Below are 19,291 nucleotides of genomic sequence, written 5' to 3' on the forward strand. Positions count from 1 at the left end.
ACAATATTTTACATGTTGGAATGTAAATGCCAAGGGTTCGATCTCCAGGGAACAAATTTACTGATAACAAATGTGTAGATTGAATCCACTGTAAGCCAAATGCATAACTGTGAAATGTATTGCTAATGTAATGTAAATGTCAAATCAATATTTCACAACAAATTATAGTTTTAACAAAGAAAAACGTAGTAAATATGTTCCAATTTAGTAAAGTAGGCTATATTGTCTAATAAATCCTGCCCTACTGCAATGAAAAGACCATAAACGCGCACACTGACCACACTGTCTCTTTAAATATACGCTCGTACTATTGCGCATGCGCGGACATCTCCGTATTGAGTTTGCTCCAACCTGAGGAGCAGCCAGCGCGAGCAGCTTTCACTGTGGACGCTTAAACGTTGGGGGCCAAAATTATACATTGAGGATATTTCAACATATCTGGACGAAAAGAAACGCACATTCCCTGAGGCGCGAGCCGTCTGACAAGGAGTACAACACGTCGAGGCTGAAAAAACTGGAAAAATATGAGAATAGCGGATAGTTGGTCAGGTTTTCCAAATCCCTCAGCGCAACGGACAACAGCAGAAACAACATCCATGTTACTGCCTGCTGCGGTTATAAAGGATGCTTTCTACGCCGAAAACATATCCATTACCTGGTCCATTTAGCGGTTTATATGTGGCTTTTAAACGTTTAACTGAGAAAACGCTCAAGGTTTAAAGGATTTAAAGCGAACCAGTAGTGTATCTGCCCAGCCTGCGTAATGTTTACGCTTTAAAATGGCTGCGGAGGGTCTGTGGGAGCAGAATAAGACCGTTGAATAATATGATGCTTTAAAGCTGAACATATCCCATCGATTGAGTTATGGTAAAGATTTGGGGGGAAAGATTGTTTTCAATGTCATGGGGAATTGTTTCCCAGCCCTTTACCGCAGGAGGTAACGTAGGAAATTCCTGTCCTTGTTCAGAAACACAATGAGGCGAAATAGATGATTTAATATGACTGTGTTTATGGTACTTTTATAATATCAGACTTTGATCTGTTTTTTTTCCATGAATTAATTGCCTAGATTTTCGGTAAATAAAGGGTGATCGCTTATATATAAGGAACATATTGATATGTAAGTGAATGGATAACCCCCTGCTATTATAATTGAAACAATCTGGACACCAGATTGGGAAGAAAGACCCCAGGATATTGATACACAGCATCATCATCCTTAATACTATGGATGCTGGGAACAGGATGCCCAGACTGAAGCTTTTTCTGGTTGGGCAGAGACTGCAGGGCATGCACAGATATTTATGGCTGTGTGTGATGTTCACCCTGGTGCTGATATCAGATGGATCTCCATCTAAACAATGTGAGAAGAACTGTCTGTCGGGCAGGTGTGTGAATGGATCCTGTGTCTGTGATCGTGGATGGGTTGGGGACCAGTGTCAACACTGCCAGGGCAGATTCAAGTAAGTATTCAATTAGATATTTATGATCATTGGGACATGTTTTCAGCTTTCAGGGTCAAGAGAAACATGTTGGATGTGCTTGTGTGTGGAATTTAGTTTCATTAACCAGCCAGCATGTAGTATTTGAAGCGTATAGTGTATGTAATTTGTTTTATTGCTTTTAGTGTTTATTATTTTAATGTTTGAGAACCCCATATAAGCATCAAACGGTTGGCTGCTTCCATAGTACGTTTAATAATTTTTCAAGTGTGTTACTAATTGTATTTTTATATTTGTGTAGGAATTTTGGATAGCTTGAAAGGGACTTTTCACATGTGTGCACCATCTGGCAAAAAAAAAACATATGTGGGGGCATTTGTTCCCTCCTCTTAGACCATTTTTCATGTGGCTGAAAATGTAGATAAAAACGTTAAAAATCATGAATTTTCTCATGTGAAAACTCGTGGGTCATGTTAGACAGAATAATTTTTTAAATAAAGTTATATAAATTGGCTTTTAGGCCTACATTTGTAAACTTGTTTGTTTCTTTTAAGTAGCAACTAAAGAACTGAAAAAGACAGGAGGTTTTTATTTATGTACCATTTTTATTGTTCAGTGGTAGAGGACTGCATTGGCACAATCAAAGGTCATGGGTTCAAACCCTAGGAACACACATACTGATAAAAAATTTATACCTTGTGATTCACTGGAAGTCACTTTGGATAAAAGCATCTGCCGATATGGAGAAATTTAAAGGTGATGTATTCATTTTATGGATATTATTAAATGTTCTTTTGTGCTGCTTTAAAGAAACAACCCATGGTAAAAATAAATAATTAAATAAAAACAGCTTATTACTCTTTAGAAAAAATATGTTTTGGCTGTATCTTCACAGTGGATGTCAAAAGTGCTGTATATAGACATGATTTAGCTTTAACCAAATGTAGTTTGACAGCTGTATGATAAATGAAACTCTTGAACAAAGCTCCTGCACTTGCTAAAAATAGCAGACTGCTTTCATTGGGTAGACTGAAGATCACTCTCTATTCTCCATCTCTGAATCTGCTGAGAGGATGCTATTAGCATAATAAATGCTGTCACTCAAACCAAACTTGAGACTGACAACCAGTCCTAACAGGAAGAAAGCCACGAAAGATTGATATATGCAGACATATCCTCCCTTGGTATTTTGATACTCTGTTGGCTTCGTATTGCTGAGCCTTTCATGCTTGTCCAGGTAACTGGGAACTAAGCACTGATCTTTTATACACACTGTGTCGCCCATTAGATGCTGCTCTGCAATCCATAGTCCTTATGTCTCGGGCAGAAAGGTAGACAATTTTTTACACACGGGGAGTTCTCAGAAGTGAGCGATCATGCAACAAGGCTGTTGTGCTGACAAATACCATTTTGTTGTTTATTAAACCGACTTGGTGGATACACGGGGCAAAAATTCTGGTATTTCGTAAAAGGGAATTTGTCACTTGTCTGGCTTACCCCACTACTGTTTATACCATAGCTTGCTGTGAAGATGTTATTTATGAGGATGCAAAATTATGAAAAGTCTGTGTTGTAAGTAACAAACACCTTGCCTGTTGGTGTAATAACAATGTTGAAAGAAACTGGTTCATGTCTGCCTCAAGTTAGAATATAACATATTCACCTTGGTAATATTTAAATTTCGGGATGCAAAGTAAACAACCCTTTTGATAACAATTAACATTTTGTAATTTCTTTTTCAGTTTGTTTTGATTAATTTCTCTGAATTACAAAAAGGAAACACTAAAATTTAATGAAATTTTGTGTTACCAATATTCACTAATGGGGGTTAATTTTTACAAGCAGTCAACTTTGTTGTCATAAATGTGTGGTTTGTACATTTACAGAGCCATAATGTCATGACAGTCTAAACCTCTATCTTATTTAGAGATAAGCTGGCTGTTTGTGGCTAGCTGCATGTTGTGTCATCTCATGATGTAACTTCCTTTGGGTATTAATGTGTATTTTATGTTTGTGAAAGTTTATGACTGTTTCGGTATTTAATCTACGGATGTTGTTGTAAGCCCATATTTCTTATGCTGATATTGTGGACTTTAACTGTGGAATTTAGTGTACGTCAATCAGGATTTTTAATGATTTAAATTGCTGATTTTTTTTCTTTGTTTAAGCAACAGAAAAGAAAAACTGAAATACCCCATTCACACACAGCATCTTGATCCCGGAAAAAAATCTGTGTGAAAGCAAACATTTTCCATAATTGTTTGTGGGATTGCTCCCATAAAGGGGAGAAACTAGTGATTGAAAGATAAGGCTTTTTATGGCCGATATGTATAACAAAAATGTTATTACATTAAATAAGAGACAAACACAAAATTGGTGAAACTAAAAAAACATTTGTTACCCATAACATTTCAGGGTTTCCCACAGAAAATTTGTTAGTTAAGGTGGTAGGGTTGGGCGGGTGGTTGGGGTTCCGAGGGCGTGGTAATCAAAGAGGCGGGGCGTATACGTCATGATGAAAATTTAAATATTTTAATAAAATAAATAAAATATTTATTTTTAAAACGCTCAAATAAAACTTAAAACTTTGAAGAAACTATGACAGAAAATTAACACATACTAGATTATTAATGAATTAAATGTTTTACCTCTAACGAGAATAGCTGCATGATGAAGTGAAACTAAAGGGTTAATAAACATAAAACTGAAGCAGATGTTGTAGAACATCTAGCAGGTTGCTTAAACAACAAAATCACAAACTAACTTACTTTAAAATTGCAAGAACTATAGACTAATACAATAACAGGCAGGCTTAAATAACCCCAAAACACAAGTCCACATACAGTTCTCACAGACACGCGTTTTAGCAACTGGCTATTCTCCAGACATGACGGACCACGTCTTATCTCATTTCGGCCGCGTGGTGCGCATGCACGCTCGCGGTGTGAAGTGCGTCTGCGCTATTCTCCAAGATGTTTTATCAACTGGCTAGTTATCCTCCAGACAGTGACGTTCCGGATCACGTCTTTCTCATTTTTTTTTTTTTGGAAGACCTAGTTAAGGGGTAGGGTTTCCAAGCTTAGGCAGGCTGCCTTAACTGAAATATGCTGCGGGAAACCATGCATTTATAAATATACCCTTTTGAAGTACTAAAAACATATTTACAAGACATAATTAATGTGGATCTGACATCTCACGGACCAGTAATGTTTGAATAAGTTTGTTAAACTAGTGTGATGTTGTGTGTGACATAACGTCATGTTAAAAAGGGAGCAATTATTGGTCATTTTACTTTCTGTCAGACTTTGGCTTTACATTGAGTGACACTCAGTGTCTTTTCATTACAAACATGAAATTTAAGTAATAGAGAAATTTACTGCCTGATTGAAAAGGTATAATAAAAAGTCAAACATCGGCCGATATATCGACCTCTGCAATGTATTGTCCTATCACACTACTAGAAATTTTACCGTAACATTTATGGAACGCGTTCTGTATAAACAAAAGGCAGTAGCAAAGCTGTATTGGGCCTGCCATAGTGAGAAGTCGCGTCATTGCAACAATAAGTTGAAAACTGTCAGGGAGCGATCTGGGAGCTCCTAACTTTCCACGCTGAACCTGAGATCGATTGCCAGTTTAATAGAAGCATATTATTAGAGCATGTCATGCGCTCGTTTATGATTGAATCAGAAACAAAAATGTACATGCGTGATGGTTTCCCAAGACAGAAATCTTGTATAAAAAGCAAACATACTTAAGACAAAATCTGCAAGTGCATGTCACAGCACTTGTCTTTATAGGATCTTTACAGGATGTGTGTAAACGCACGCAAAGATTCTGTAAAATCATAGTCTGAATAAACCAAAATAAACTATCCCTGGACAAATCCCCATTTTTTGTGTGTTTTTTCAATATCTGTGTGTGAAAAGGCTGAAGAGTACATCTACAAAATGTTTATTTCCTTGTGAACAGGCTTAACTGCCCTTAAAAATATCGGTAGCTATGTGAAAATAGAAACAACAACTTCAGCATATGATGAAAAATAAAACATACTTGTGAAATCAGAAGGTTTTTTTTATTAGATTTAATTGTTTTATAATGTACAGTGTAGCCTATATTGCAATTTTTATTTATCTATAATTACAGGATTTAATGGAACAACAGAGTGGTCTGACTTCAGCTATGTGAAATTAGGCCGAAAGCCGGTTGCTGATTATGTTTTAGGAAGCAAAAACTGTCCTTTTCTGATGTATTACTTGTCGATCGGTGCATCTCTAGTGGAATTACCACTGATAAAAATGTTTGTTGAACTTTCTTTTAAATATTTTTGGCAGTAGCTTAATGTAGCTTCTTTCTATAGTGGATTTCGTGAATTTGGTAAAACTAGTCCCTTTCACACATACTGTACAGTCTTTACTGCTAAATTGCAGTTAACAGGTTATGTGTGAACAGAACCTTTCGGGTAAATCAGTGCTGCCAATTTACCAGAAAGAGAGGTTTTAAGATTACCAGTAATTTACTGGTAAGCGCTATGTGTGAACACAAAATATAGATTATCGGCATTTAGGTTGTACGCCGTCAGACCGCGCTGACAGCTTTGGGCCAATCATAACGTTTTTATACAGATGATGCCTTTACCCCCGCACTGTTTACGGACGTTTTCACACACACGCTGCTTGAAAGTCGAGCACACTTGAAGTTTACGTCCACATTTCTTTACCAAAGTTGTTCTAAACAGCTTACCATCTACTTGCCGAACTGCCAATGTCCTTAGAATGCTAAGTATTTACTGGTAAATTCATTCTGGTAAATTCATGGTAATTTAAATCTCAGAATTGCTGTGTTAAAGGGGCTACTGACATATTTGAAGGTCATAAACAGTGGGAGTTTGGTTGCTTTATCCTCAGCAACCCATCACAGTTTATTTTGTGCTTTTATTTATTAAAATGCACTTCTCACCAGAGAAACATTAAGGGTGTTTGTTGTGAATTAATTAAAAAGCACAGCAGGTTTAAGCGCAGTTTTGCAAGATTAGTATGTTAGCCTTTTTATTATTTGCATAAACATCTATTTGTATTGTGAAATCATGTCTTCTCTAGACTGTTGGCTACTTGTTGTTGAACCGATTTGGCAATTGAGTTAAGCCGAGCCGGTCGACTTGATCTGTGCACTATTTTTAGACTGATCTTTACTGGTGGCTTTTCGCAGTACAAGCCTTCTATCGCGAAGTGAAGCCCACAAACCCTCTCATGCAAGGAAAAGCAAGCAATGCGCATGTTAATGTGAAACTATGATGATAATAATAATAACTATCGGCAACTATCATCATGAAAGCCCGCTATCGGCCATATGTCTGACTATCGTTGATACAAGATAGTATCGTCTGTCGGCACAACCATAGTAAAAACGAAGTAGTATCAATGCTGTCAAATTAAGTTTTTCCATTTCTGTAAAGGACAAAGATCGCATGTTTACATGCATCATGTAAACTAGGCTTGTGCTCTTTGAAAGACTGCTTGACTAACGCATTGTGTCAGACAATGTATGGTTCTGTATCAGAGATATGATGGGATCAGTGGCATATGTTTTACTTTCACTTTAATTTTCTGCATTAGCTTTAAAAACGGCACTGTAAAAAATACATTGCTGCCTTAAAATGTTTTGTTAAATCAACTCAGATTTAAGTCATGTCAACAGAGATGAGTTGTCACAACTTATAAAATATAGTCAACTTAATTTTATAAATTAGAACAACTCACCTGTAGTTATAACAACTCATCTCTAGTCAAGATAAATAATAGTAAGTTGAAATGACTTGTAAATCCAAGTTGATTCAACAAAAAATTTTAAGGCAGCAAAGTATTTTTTACAGTGTGGCGTCTAGGTTCCAGTTTATATAGATAAGATTACCGTTTGGGATCCAGAAAGTTAATGTGCTAGTGACAAAATACAGGTTAGACATAGCTATGTCCACTGGAGAAGGCATCATCTATTTAAAATGTATCTGTTGTTTTGGACCAGGCATTAATCCAGTCCTTTAATGCTGAGTGCTCTTTCAGACACTGATGCAGACCATGTGGAAGCGTCTTTTGTATCTCACTTCACCCAAACATCCAGGACAATAACAAAGAGCTTTTGAAGTTTATCAAATTAAATTCCTCTCGAAATCCACTTTGACTGTAAATTTGTTTTGATGGCCTCTTCTTGTAAATGATCTTGCTTGATGTAAGGCTACATAAAGCACATCAATGTTTCTTATTGAATTGTATCTGCTTAACTTCTCATCTGCAATACCGTAACTTAAAATTTGACAGATGGGTTTATTTTAAGTGAGCTACGCTGCATTCAGTTTTTATACATTTTTAATTATGTGTCAAACCCAAGTGTGGACTAGCTCAGTTTTTGTGCTACAAGAATCCCAATGTATTAATACACGCATACTGTTTGCATACACTGAATTGAGATTTTTTGTAGGTGGTACAGTGTGTATAGGGTATTGAGTATAGTGTAGGCGAGGTGATACCTTGGCTGTTTAAATAAATGAAGGGACCTGAATTGTTCAGCATCTCTAACCTAGTGTCCTTGCCTCCACATCATGTTGTGCTTAAAACAGCTTACCTGTTTCACAACAGCAAGAGCTCAGCCCAAAAACGGCGCAGTGGGAGGCAACAAGCCTACCACAGAGTCATAAGGTGTTTCTCAATGTCAAGGATCCTTCTTTGGCAGGAGTGGTCCTTACAAGTCACTTCCTTCAGAGGCTAGGTGATGCTCCTTTTTAGCATTCAGAGAACTTGTAAATGGAACAGGCTAGCAAGTGCACGTCATTACATCATTATGTCAGTGAAAAGGTGTGCTTTCATTGCTGCGCGCATAGGATTGTGGGTGATTTCAGACCGCGAAGGCTACACATATGGATCCTTTCCTGTATATGGGAAATTCTTTGAACAAAGGACTCAGTCCTTGATTGAAATTCTGAGGATCCTCGACATTGGAACAGTCCTTCGACGGATGTCGATGACGTAGCATCCTTGAAATTCTGGCTTCCGAGGATCCTTCCTTGACATTGAGAAACACCTATAGACTGCCAAGATAGTCACGGCCAAGAAGCGATCAGCAGATATCAGTAGACATCTATTCACGTGAAAGGAAGACGGGTTGAGTTAGCTGACGAAAAGCCTTCCTCTAATTTCACTCACCAAACTGTCAGCATTCATCTTTTGCACATGTCTTCTAAGACTTACATTATGTTAGGGCAGACCTTGAGGTTCTGTTATTTTGACACCCCTTCGAAAAAGCATACGAGCCTTTTTTGTTTTGTTGCTTTGGCTATTCTGTACACTTGCAATTTTTATGTAACTCTCTCCTCGTGTCTGTCTGAATGCCTAAGGCCAGCCTTTCGGCTTGGGTGATTGAACATTGTCCAGAGATGCTGTGGTAGGAATTAGTCCTGCCTGTTGGTGGATATATACTAGTTCATGAAAGATTCATAAAAACCTGGTAAATAATTTAATTGTTGACTCACCTACAGTTCTCTACTCTTGCTTTTTTGGGCCACCGATTGTGAGCCTGCATTTCAAGAAACATCTCTTTAACCAGCACTTTGAGGGACGTCCTCCCTAGCACAGGATGTGGTGCACCATGATTACTGTATTTTACTGCTCTTTAAATCCCAGTGTCTGATTATAGACTTGCAGAACAGAGCGAAGAAATAGCTGGGCAACTTGTTAATAGGTTACGATTTAGCCTAGGACAAGATAGTGATTGCTAGATTTTCAGCTTTTGTGTGAGTCACAGATATTTTGTTTGTGCAATGTGCAATACTGGAATGGTTATGAAGAAATTCCCAGCTTCTTCTTAAGAACTGATTCACAGGCCAACTGAAATGATTACAGGACAGCAACCACAGAGATGATTGGCGTTAGCTCCCATGAGGCCATGTGGTGCACAAATGAACATCATTTCTGAATTTAGGTTTAATTTGGTTCATATTCACTCATCCTTTGGGCTGGCTTTGTTAACATTTCAATTACTTTGAAGGAATAGTTCACTTAAAGGTGCACCTAAAGGTTAAGAAATGCAAAATAATATACATAACTATATTATCGGTGGTGTATTAAGACCTTAAGTAATGAAATGTATTTTGGAATTCATTTGGATTACCTTAAAGATGGATGTATGTGGTCTTTGATGAAGTCTTGCTATGTTTAGCTCCACATAAGAAGAAAACATCATTGTATTTAAATATACAATTATTAGATTGTGTTCAACTAAAGAAAGGATAACATTAACATCTGGTAGGGCTGTGCAAAAAATCACCTGTGATTCTCATGCGTGTTTCATCAGTAAAAGAAGCTAGGCAAAATTGCATCGATTATCAGAGTCGATTTTCCTTGATGATTAACACAATTTTTCCTAGATTCTTTTTGAAATACGGATCTGTGTAGTAAATGCTGCTCCATCTGAAAGCAGGTGATGGCGATTTACTACTAATCACTAAACCGGCTTTACTGATGTAAAACGCATGAGAATCGCATGAGTTTTTTTGCACAGCCCTAACATCTGGGAAGGGGAGTGACTAAATGATGAGAGAATTTTTGATTATTAACGTGTGCAATATTCTGATGTTGATTTGGACACATTTGACACATTTAGGGGCTGTTTACACTTTGTATTAAGATGTGTTTTCGTCGATCAGATCACAAGGGGACAAGCGAGACACATTTTGTTTACACCTGGAATTTAAATGTGTCACTTTTGTCCATTTTTGACCGCTTCTGTCCTGATTACTGAGAGGGGGTGGTCTGTGAAGACTGTGGGAAAGTCACTTTGATGTCATTTAAATGCGAGCAGGAGTAATGATGGGTTTAAATGGACGCAAACTAATATTATGTCAGAGTCCGCTGCTTGTGTTTTAAGTAAACATGCTGCATTTTGTACATGTATATGTAAGAACTTTCTCTGATATTTCAGCGCAATTGATGATAGATGATGTATTGTATGTGTGATTTGTATAACCTCTAAGTAATACTGCAAATAAACCAACTTGTATATGCCAAACAAACATGAGGAAATTCTGGCAGAAATTGTTATAGAAAACTGCAGAGTACTGCTTTTCATGCAGTTAATAAATATAGGTTCTGCAAAGTTGTGTTTGGTTTAGTGCTGTGACGGATCGCAGTTGATCTGTGATCTGTATGGATCACGACCCGCAGTTCGGCTCGCATGCGATTCGCGGATTAATATGCAAATTTAAATGGGGAAAGTTTATCATTTGCACATGTTTCTATTTCTAAGGCTAGCAAATGTTAACCTTCAAGTGATTTAAAACAATTTAACCGCAAAAATGTGCTAAAGTGAGCAGATTTTCTGTATGCACATCCGGTTAAATGTGTCCAGTCCAGCTCAAGTCAGGCATCATCCCTTCAAAGATTCAGGACTCCTCACGTGTAAACTAGAGAGAGTTGAACTACTGTGTTTCATACTGTAGTCCATTAACATACATTTGCTGAATAGAGCAATGAAAAACTATGTAAGATTTTTATGTGAAGTGCCGTTTGGAATTTACCCAGTCCGCCTGTGTGTGTGCACGCGTTTAAGTGCCCTCAGTAGTGCATATACGGAGAGACGCGTTTCAAAAAGAAAGCCAACATAAAATCATTTTTTGTTCTTGACAGGGCACATAAACACAAAATGATCTCATAGTATTCTTTTTCTAATAAAAACATTTGTTTATGTCTTAAGTGAATTATAGAGTCAGAAACCAGTCTGTGCTTATTTGTTCTTAAAGAGACAGTAACCTCGATTAACCTACTTAAGTCTGTGTCATTAATGTTAATTAAACAACTCAAGACAAACAGAAAATCACTTCTGTGGCTCTAAAAATAATAATAATATTTAATTTGTACAATAAAGAGTGTTATTATTCATTTAATTCGATTTCTGTACCTAATGCTAATTTTAGACCTTTCTCAATGTGCAACTTTGTTCTTTTTTATAAATGTTTGTAATTTCTTTATTTGTTATTAGATTTTTCCCAACCTTTTTGCTGATCCGAAAAATGATCCAATCCGTGCCTCAAAAACCGCAATGTGATCAGAACCGTGAGTTTTGTTGTCCGTCACAGCCCTAGTTTGGTTTAAGTTTCCCATAATTCTAAAACATTCAATTTCGTGCAAAATAAATAAAATGTTAATCACTATCTACAGCCACGAGCACTGTAAGATGCATATGGTCATTGTTTTGCAATTCATTCATTAATTTTACTCTTGTCAAAGACATGAATAATATTTTATTTAAACGTATTTTTAAGTATGTGAATTGTCTGGTATTCAAACCCTTGATATTTCTAACACCACGTTTTGCCGGCTGACCTACATGGAAAGCCTAATACCAAGATATCACTCTTTGCATAATTGTTCTGAAGCTGTGACTTCCTCTGATCCACTCCAGATAGCTTGTGTAACGTTCGCTCAGTTCTCTCTTTGTTCTCTTGAAGAAGGACCGTACAGAAGGTCTCGGCAATGTCATGATTGATTTTCGTTCAAAATCAGCCTCGAGGAGTGTTTGGCTATGTGAGCAGCAATAATTTGTTCAATTAAGAGTGTGTCTCTGGAATATTGCAGTCATTGTTTATGAGGCTTTGTCCCTTTAAGATGGCATCTACAAACAATAGACCCTGTCTGGGTAAACAATGCTACCGTATTGGTGCGTTTAACATGGCCCGTGACACAGACGGGCTTAGTGTTTCGTGGTGATGCAATGCCGAACCAAGTGCTGTCGCTCCATGGGGCCGACGGCTCTGTTGCAGTATGGCTGGGAAAGAAAACTGATTGGCCAGACCTGTGCTATGAACACATTTGCAGTGTTGAATCATTGTGAAGCATCACCCACACAAGCCTGTATCCATATGGCCAAATGTAATCAGCTTCATCTTTGTGCCTGCTTAAACTAAAGCATCACTTTTATGCAACACTTATGTCTATTTCTTTATGCACAGCATTGTTCTGTTTGCCCCTCGGGGTTTGTTCGATGTGGACCTCTGAACGGTGACTGTGTTCTTGTTTTTCAGGTTGACTGAGCCGTCTGGTTACCTAACAGATGGACCTATCAACTACAAGTACAAAACTAAGTGCACCTGGCTGATTGAGGTCTAGTAAGTGGCATCTCTCTTTTATCAGAGTAGTACGCTATTTTATGGTTTGTTTTCTATTGCACAAGCAGTTTAAATACATTTCAGCAGCCCTTTACAGGGTGTTGTTTTCTGTGTTGTGTTACCAGAAAAGGCTTGGGGGAGCACATTCCACCTCGCACTCTTCAAACTCACCAGAAATGAGAACATGCTGTAAAATGTTCTCATTTTTGGATTATGCAGCCGGCAACAAGTTCTTAAGCATTATGTCATCAACTTTGTTTTGCAGCCCAAACGCAGTACTGAGGTTACGATTTAACCATTTTGCCACCGAATGCAGCTGGGATCATATGTACGTCTATGATGGAGACTCTATTTATGCTCCCCTAGTAGCTGTGTTCAGGTAAGTGTGTCTTCACAAGCTGTCCAGATTTTAGATCTGTTACACCCTTAGTAGGGATCAACAATAAGAATGGCTCAGGGCCAGTGTGAGATTGTTTTTCGGTTGATGGAACCGTCACTTGCCCTAACCGGCCAGTGTGTCTGTCACTGCAGTGTTCATCTATTATGTATGAGTACAAACAAAAGGGTTCTTGACAAATTTTGCTGATCTGAAAATACTGCACGCTGTGTTAAGTAGATGGATAATATTTATATTGATTTGGAATTATCATTTAGAATGGATTACAAATTAGTAATATTTGTGATTGAAAATTGAATATAGTTTAATTCATATTTAAAAAACATTGAAATGATATAGATTTGTATTCTGTTGTGTAAAAATTAATTTACATTTATGCATTTGGCAGACGCTTTTATCCAAAGCGACTTGCAGTGCATTCAAGGTATACATTTTTATCAGTATGGTTTTACTGCTAACTAAGGATGTTCATTTGCAGCTTGTTAACTGAACATTAACCATTAACTTACAAGATTTTAATATTATATCATCATTGAGTAAAAATACAGTTGACTGTTGTCAGTGACCTGGTAAAAACAATACAAACATTTTAGCTAATTTGAAAGTGCAAACTGCAGCAACACATCAACAACAGAACCAGGATTCATACAATATCAATTTTTCATGCAACATTACCTTATCAAAGAGCATGCGAACAGCCCAGAGCAGGTGTCTTCAATGTGTTTTGGGGCATGGAGCCCTTAGTTGAGAGTCATGGAGCAGGGACCCCTGATACTAAAACAGAGATATTTAAGTAATTTTTCGTATTAGGCATAATGCAAAGTAGAGTTAAGTACAACTATTGACCAATCAGAATCAAGAACTGGAACTAACTGTTTTATAAGTAAGGGATAATCCACGGCTAGCCATGCATTAAAGGGTTTTAATGCACGACGTAGAGGCGAAGAACCACCCGACGCGTAGCGGAGGGTGGTTGTCTCTGCGAAGTGCATTAAAACCCTTTAATGCATGGCTAGCCGTGGATTATCCCGCTTATACCTTGGTTATTTTCCAAGTTAAAGCTGTAATTAATGTTAACAGTGTAATTTTTTAACAGACGGGTAAAAATTACGGTCATTTTCTTAAGTTAAGGCTCGCACTCCATCCGCTTTAGATAAAGTAGTGCTGAAATAAAACCTGCACACTTTAAAGAGAGACGCACTTATCTCTCTCTCTCTCTCTCTCTCTCTCTCTCTCTCTCTCTCTGCAAGAGTAACTGTGTTACTATGGTTACCAATGTTTATAGTAGCAGATTAATTTCTAACTGTAATCAAACTGACTGGAACTACCTGTGCATTAAATGGTTTTAATGCACACCTTCCAGCCAATCAGAATCGAGTATTTAAACAGACCATGGTATAAATAGAAACAAACCATATTGTCACACAGCCATACTCTGTTATTGTATGTTAAAGGAATATTCCATTTTCTTAAAAGAAATATCCAGATAATTTACTCACCACTCACTATCCAGAATGTTGATGTCTTTCTTTGTTCAGTTCAGAAGAAATTATGTTTTTTGAGGAAAACATTGCAGGATTTTTCTCATTTTAATGGACTTTAATGGACACCACCACTTAATACTTAACTCAACACTTATCACTTATCAGTTTCAAAGGACTCTAAACGATCCCAAACGAGGCATAAGGTGACGTCAAAAGGTCACAGAGGACGAACGCAAAACTCCGCCCCAGTGTTTACAAGTGTGTTGAAAGAGGACCGTTCCGACGTTGTTGTATGTGGAATGATACTAATTCATTTCTTTGTGTCAGTTTATTGTTTACAGGGGTCCGCAAATGTGCGTTTTATATATGTAACACGTGACCTCCCTACATCACTACGCATTTACGTTAGGTCGCGCTGGACCGGACCTAGACGAAAAGTTGTGGTTTAAAAAGTGTATATTTTTTATTTTTTTTTGTCAAAAATGTTTGGGATCGTTTATAGTTCTTTGAAACTCTGTTGAAAAAAAACTGACGTGTTGAGTTAAGTGTTAAGTGGTGGTGTCCATTAAAGTCCATTAAAATGAGAAAAATCCTGCAATGTTTTCCTAAAAAACATAATTTCTTCTGGACTGAACAAACAAAGACATCAACATTTTGGATGACATGGTAGTGAGTAAATAATCTGGATTTTTCTTTTAAGAAAATGGACTATTCCTTTAAGACAGTACATTAGCACTATTATGCTGTTGTTGTACATGCATAATTTTCTGTGTGTTTTTTTGTTAAAGTAAATTTAGTTTAATTATTATTTTAAGGTATTTGCAGTGTTATACATTTTCATTTAACTGTGAAATGGACAATTAAACATTTACTTGAACCTGGGCTTTCAGTTTATAAAGATGACTGATCGTGGTGAATGGCACAAAGACTGTCTGTTCTGGTGGGCACAGAGGTTGTGCTATAATCTGAGGTCTGTTGCCTTTCTTGTGGATCATTTTTGAGTTACGCACATGTATTTTCTGCAGAGCATCATATCAGACTGAAGAGAACTACATGCAAACGCAAGTTTTGACAGGCGAATTTCAGTCCGACTATGAATCTTGAACCAAGCACCATCGCGGAACGCGTTTTATAGATTTTAAATGCAGATGATAGTTTGTCACAGTTTATAATATAGAAAAATAAGACAACAGGTCACACTGATTCTACATAACATAACATTCTAAAAGAAAGACAAAAGTGCCTATGATTCACCTGTTTTAGGAAGCTTTTTCTGTCGTTACTGCTGCTTCCTGAGTGGGCGCTTAGTCTTCAGATATTATGTTTCTGTCCGCAGCTGAAATTGCACTACATGCGCCTTCAGTAAGCCTATGCGACTGCGCACTTGTTCAACTTAAAGAGAAAATGTATTGTTTTACACACGTTTTACGTTTTTAGCAAAAAAACAGCTTGTGATTGATTAAACATCAATTGACGGACCCCGGGTTGAAGACCCATGCTTTTAACACATTATGTGTCATTTTTTTGTGAATTTTGTGTTAAAATATAATACAAGTTGTGTTGAAAGTAAAACAAAATGTGTTGTTCCAATAATAACACATTTGTTGTGTTGTTTTTAACACAATGTAGGCACACATAAATGATGTAAACAAAAACTTTTATTATGCAAACGATTAGTTGCAATTAATCATTATGCACCCCTATTTCCAAACCATACTCAAGCAGGTCCACATGTTCAGTACAAATGATTTCTCATACAAATGCTTACTTTACCAGTCTGTCAGGGCAGCAATAATTTGCATCCTTTACAGGCCATTCACAAATTAAAGATAGAAAAGTGGTGAAATGTCTGTTGGCACGTGTCGACACGCACCTTGTGTTTACAATTTTTTCTTTTAACTGATAATATTAACCGACCATAAATTCTTACCTTCGGTTAACGATTTAATATGAACATCCCTACTGCTAACGCAATGATTTGCCAAGTGAGATATCGGAATACCCTTACTGAATAAATACTAACTTATGTTTCTTATTGTTGATCCCTGCTTATTTAAAAAAAAAGTTTTTTTATTTTTATTAATTGTATTAACTACTGCTATTAAAGTTGAGGGATAATTCCTTAACCAGGTTTTTGTTTCAATCTGTTATTGTCCCACAGTGGTCTCATTGTCCCCGAAGTGAAAGGGAATGAGACGGTTCCTGAGGTGGAGACCAACTCAGGCTACGCACTCCTGCACTTTTTTAGCGATGCTGCCTACAACCTAACGGGATTCGAAATATTCTACTCGTGAGTATATACGGAGTTAATGACATCAGCACTGTATAAACAGAACGAGCTTGCTGATTCGGCTAGGTGCTAATACAGCATCACACAGGGGTCTTCATTTTATCCCCTGTGGGCATGTTTTATACTTAATATAATCACAGGCATTCTCTTTTAGTTCAATTATACATGATTTTGCCTTTATGTCCTTGGTTCATCTCTCCTACAGAATGAACTCGTGTCCAAATAACTGCTCTGGCCACGGGAAGTGCACCTCTGGGAACTCAATATCGAGCCGTATGTATTGCGAATGTGATAAGTACTGGAAGGGCGAGGCCTGTGACATCCCGTACTGCAGGAACAACTGTGGCAGCCCAGATCACGGCTACTGCGACCTCACCGGAGAAAAGCTGTGCGTGTGCAACGACAGCTGGCAAGGTACTTCCTCTTCTCTTCTCCTTTTCCATTTGCTCCCTGCTGGTTCCCCATCCACAGATTCTGTTTAAAGGAAAAGTATCTGAAGGATGCTGTGAAATCATGCTGGGAATCAGAGATCTCTCTAGTTTTATATTCCCAACAAAGCTTCACATATCATGGAGTTTGTTTGCTGGCGCTCCCTAGTGTATATTTTGTAGAGGTGCACTTCTCACTTCTGCATCACTGCAGCATCCGCATTGAGCTCAGTGTCACAATGAGATATATTTCAGTAAGACTTGGTATGTATGCATAACATTACATAAAAAACATTTTCAATATGCTGAATATCTTGATGCAGTGACACAGATCTTGTAATGCGCACATGCTCGAAATTTGAGACATATGTTTGAGTAAAACTAAGGTCCCGTTCTTTCTGTGTTTTTAAAGGTTTGCTTGTGTTTACAGTGCGCAATATAACATTTGCTCATGTTTCACGTGTAAAAAACGCGGTATTTTTCACACAATTTACTTATCTGTATAGCGCTGTTTTCACTGTCCTCAAAACAGGCTGATGTCTTTCTTGTTTTATAAAGTCCCTACTTCAGAAATACGTATCAAGTTCTGATTGTGTAGTTTGTTTAATGTGTTGTGATTCGATAGCAGCTTAGCTTGCTGTTAGCTTAGCTTGCTGTTAGCTTAGCTGGCGACTGACGTATTCCTGTGGGAAGAGTTTAGTCTACTGACGTCATTAAAGCAGGAAGTAGAGGGCTGTAGTCCAAACCGGCCGTTTGCTGTAGGCGTTGAAAGGGGAATTCTGTTAAAGAAAATATATCGCCTGGCAGTGAACTTCGAGCTTTATCATTTTACAGGCATTAGTTATGCTTTTAAAGCAACATTACACACTAACTAGGGTTTAAAAAATGGGATCAGGAGGAACGTGACCTTTAAATGCATAAGGCAACTGTGACTCTCTAGATAAAATGTCAGACATCCGGAGACACTTCACAATTTGGGAAACCATATGTTATTCTAGATCATTTGTGATTTTGCAGGTATAAAAAAGGTCATTATTAATTGTCCTTGCCTAAATCACTGTCTTTCAGGTCCAGACTGCTCTCTAACGGTCCCCTCCACAGAGTCTTACTGGATTATGCCCACAGTTAAGCCATTCGGAGCATCTCTGGGCAGAGCATCCCATAAGGCCGTGGTACAGGAAAAGGTTATGTGGGTTGTCGGTGGCTATACATTTAACTACAGCAACTTTCAAATGATTCTGAAGTAAGTTCAATTGAGTACTTATAACAACTTTGTCATACTCAGTCAATAAAATGATCAAGTGCAGATAAAAATTTACTTGCAGAGAGGGTTGCATTAAAAAAATCACAATAGTCTAAAAATTTAAGATTAATAACAACTATTGCTCACGTGTGAAAATTTACAGCTACAATGGCTATTTTGTATGGTTTGTAAGGGTTTAATAAGGGCTTTTTGTGTTTTTTTTCTATCTTTGTACTCATTTTTGAGGTTATTCTGTCGATTATTGTGTAGTATGTTGGTTGTTACACAATGCATTACGTTTCTTTTGCTGTTTTCTTGCAGTTACAATTTGGAAAGTGGTATCTGGAACACTGTGCCCTTCAGTGGCGGACCCGTGCCGAGATATGGCCACTCCTTAGCACTATATCGGGTAACAGTGCTGAAATGTTTGACAAGGATTGTATTAGGGATGCATTTTACATCTTTAAAATAATAATAAGAAGTTCTAGACTTTGGTCTGCATGTACAGTGTTATTCAGATTTTAACAATGGCAAAAATATCTTCCACCACCAGGGCTCCAGACTAACTTTTTTCACTAGGAGCACAGTGGCCCCCAACTGAAAATTTTTGTGGCGCAACAAGAAAATTTAGGGGCACACACCATACTACTTTCCACAGTATTACTAATAAATACTTTGATGATAGATGCAGAAATTACAATGTGCTGTTTAAAATTCAGTGTCACATTTTATTGTGCTCTTTTGAAGATGCAACATAGAAGGTACACTGACATTTTTAATTAAAAAGTATGGTATGATTAAAACTATATCCCCCATCACACATTAGCCACTTACAGTGCCCATTCCCTATCCTTG

General features: G+C 37.5%; 1 protein-coding gene across 2 annotated transcripts in view; it reads left to right on the forward strand.

Annotated features, from left to right (window-relative positions):
* The first annotated feature begins 352 nt into the window (after positions 1-352).
* Positions 353-19,291, forward strand: part of atrnl1b (attractin-like 1b) — a 116,120-nt gene continuing 97,181 nt past the window's right edge. For both annotated transcript variants that reach the window (XM_065262926.2, XM_065262927.2), the window contains exons 1-7: positions 353-1,463; positions 12,511-12,594; positions 12,860-12,973; positions 16,637-16,765; positions 16,971-17,179; positions 18,262-18,436; positions 18,758-18,845. In XM_065262926.2, coding sequence (XP_065118998.2) covers positions 1,228-1,463; positions 12,511-12,594; positions 12,860-12,973; positions 16,637-16,765; positions 16,971-17,179; positions 18,262-18,436; positions 18,758-18,845 — 1,035 coding nt within the window. In that variant the 5' untranslated portion in view covers positions 353-1,227. The remainder of the gene's footprint in view (positions 1,464-12,510; positions 12,595-12,859; positions 12,974-16,636; positions 16,766-16,970; positions 17,180-18,261; positions 18,437-18,757; positions 18,846-19,291) is intronic.

The sequence above is a fragment of the Paramisgurnus dabryanus genome, chromosome 1 (genome assembly GCF_030506205.2).
Source record: "Paramisgurnus dabryanus chromosome 1, PD_genome_1.1, whole genome shotgun sequence".
NCBI classification, from domain to species: domain Eukaryota; kingdom Metazoa; phylum Chordata; class Actinopteri; order Cypriniformes; family Cobitidae; genus Paramisgurnus; species Paramisgurnus dabryanus.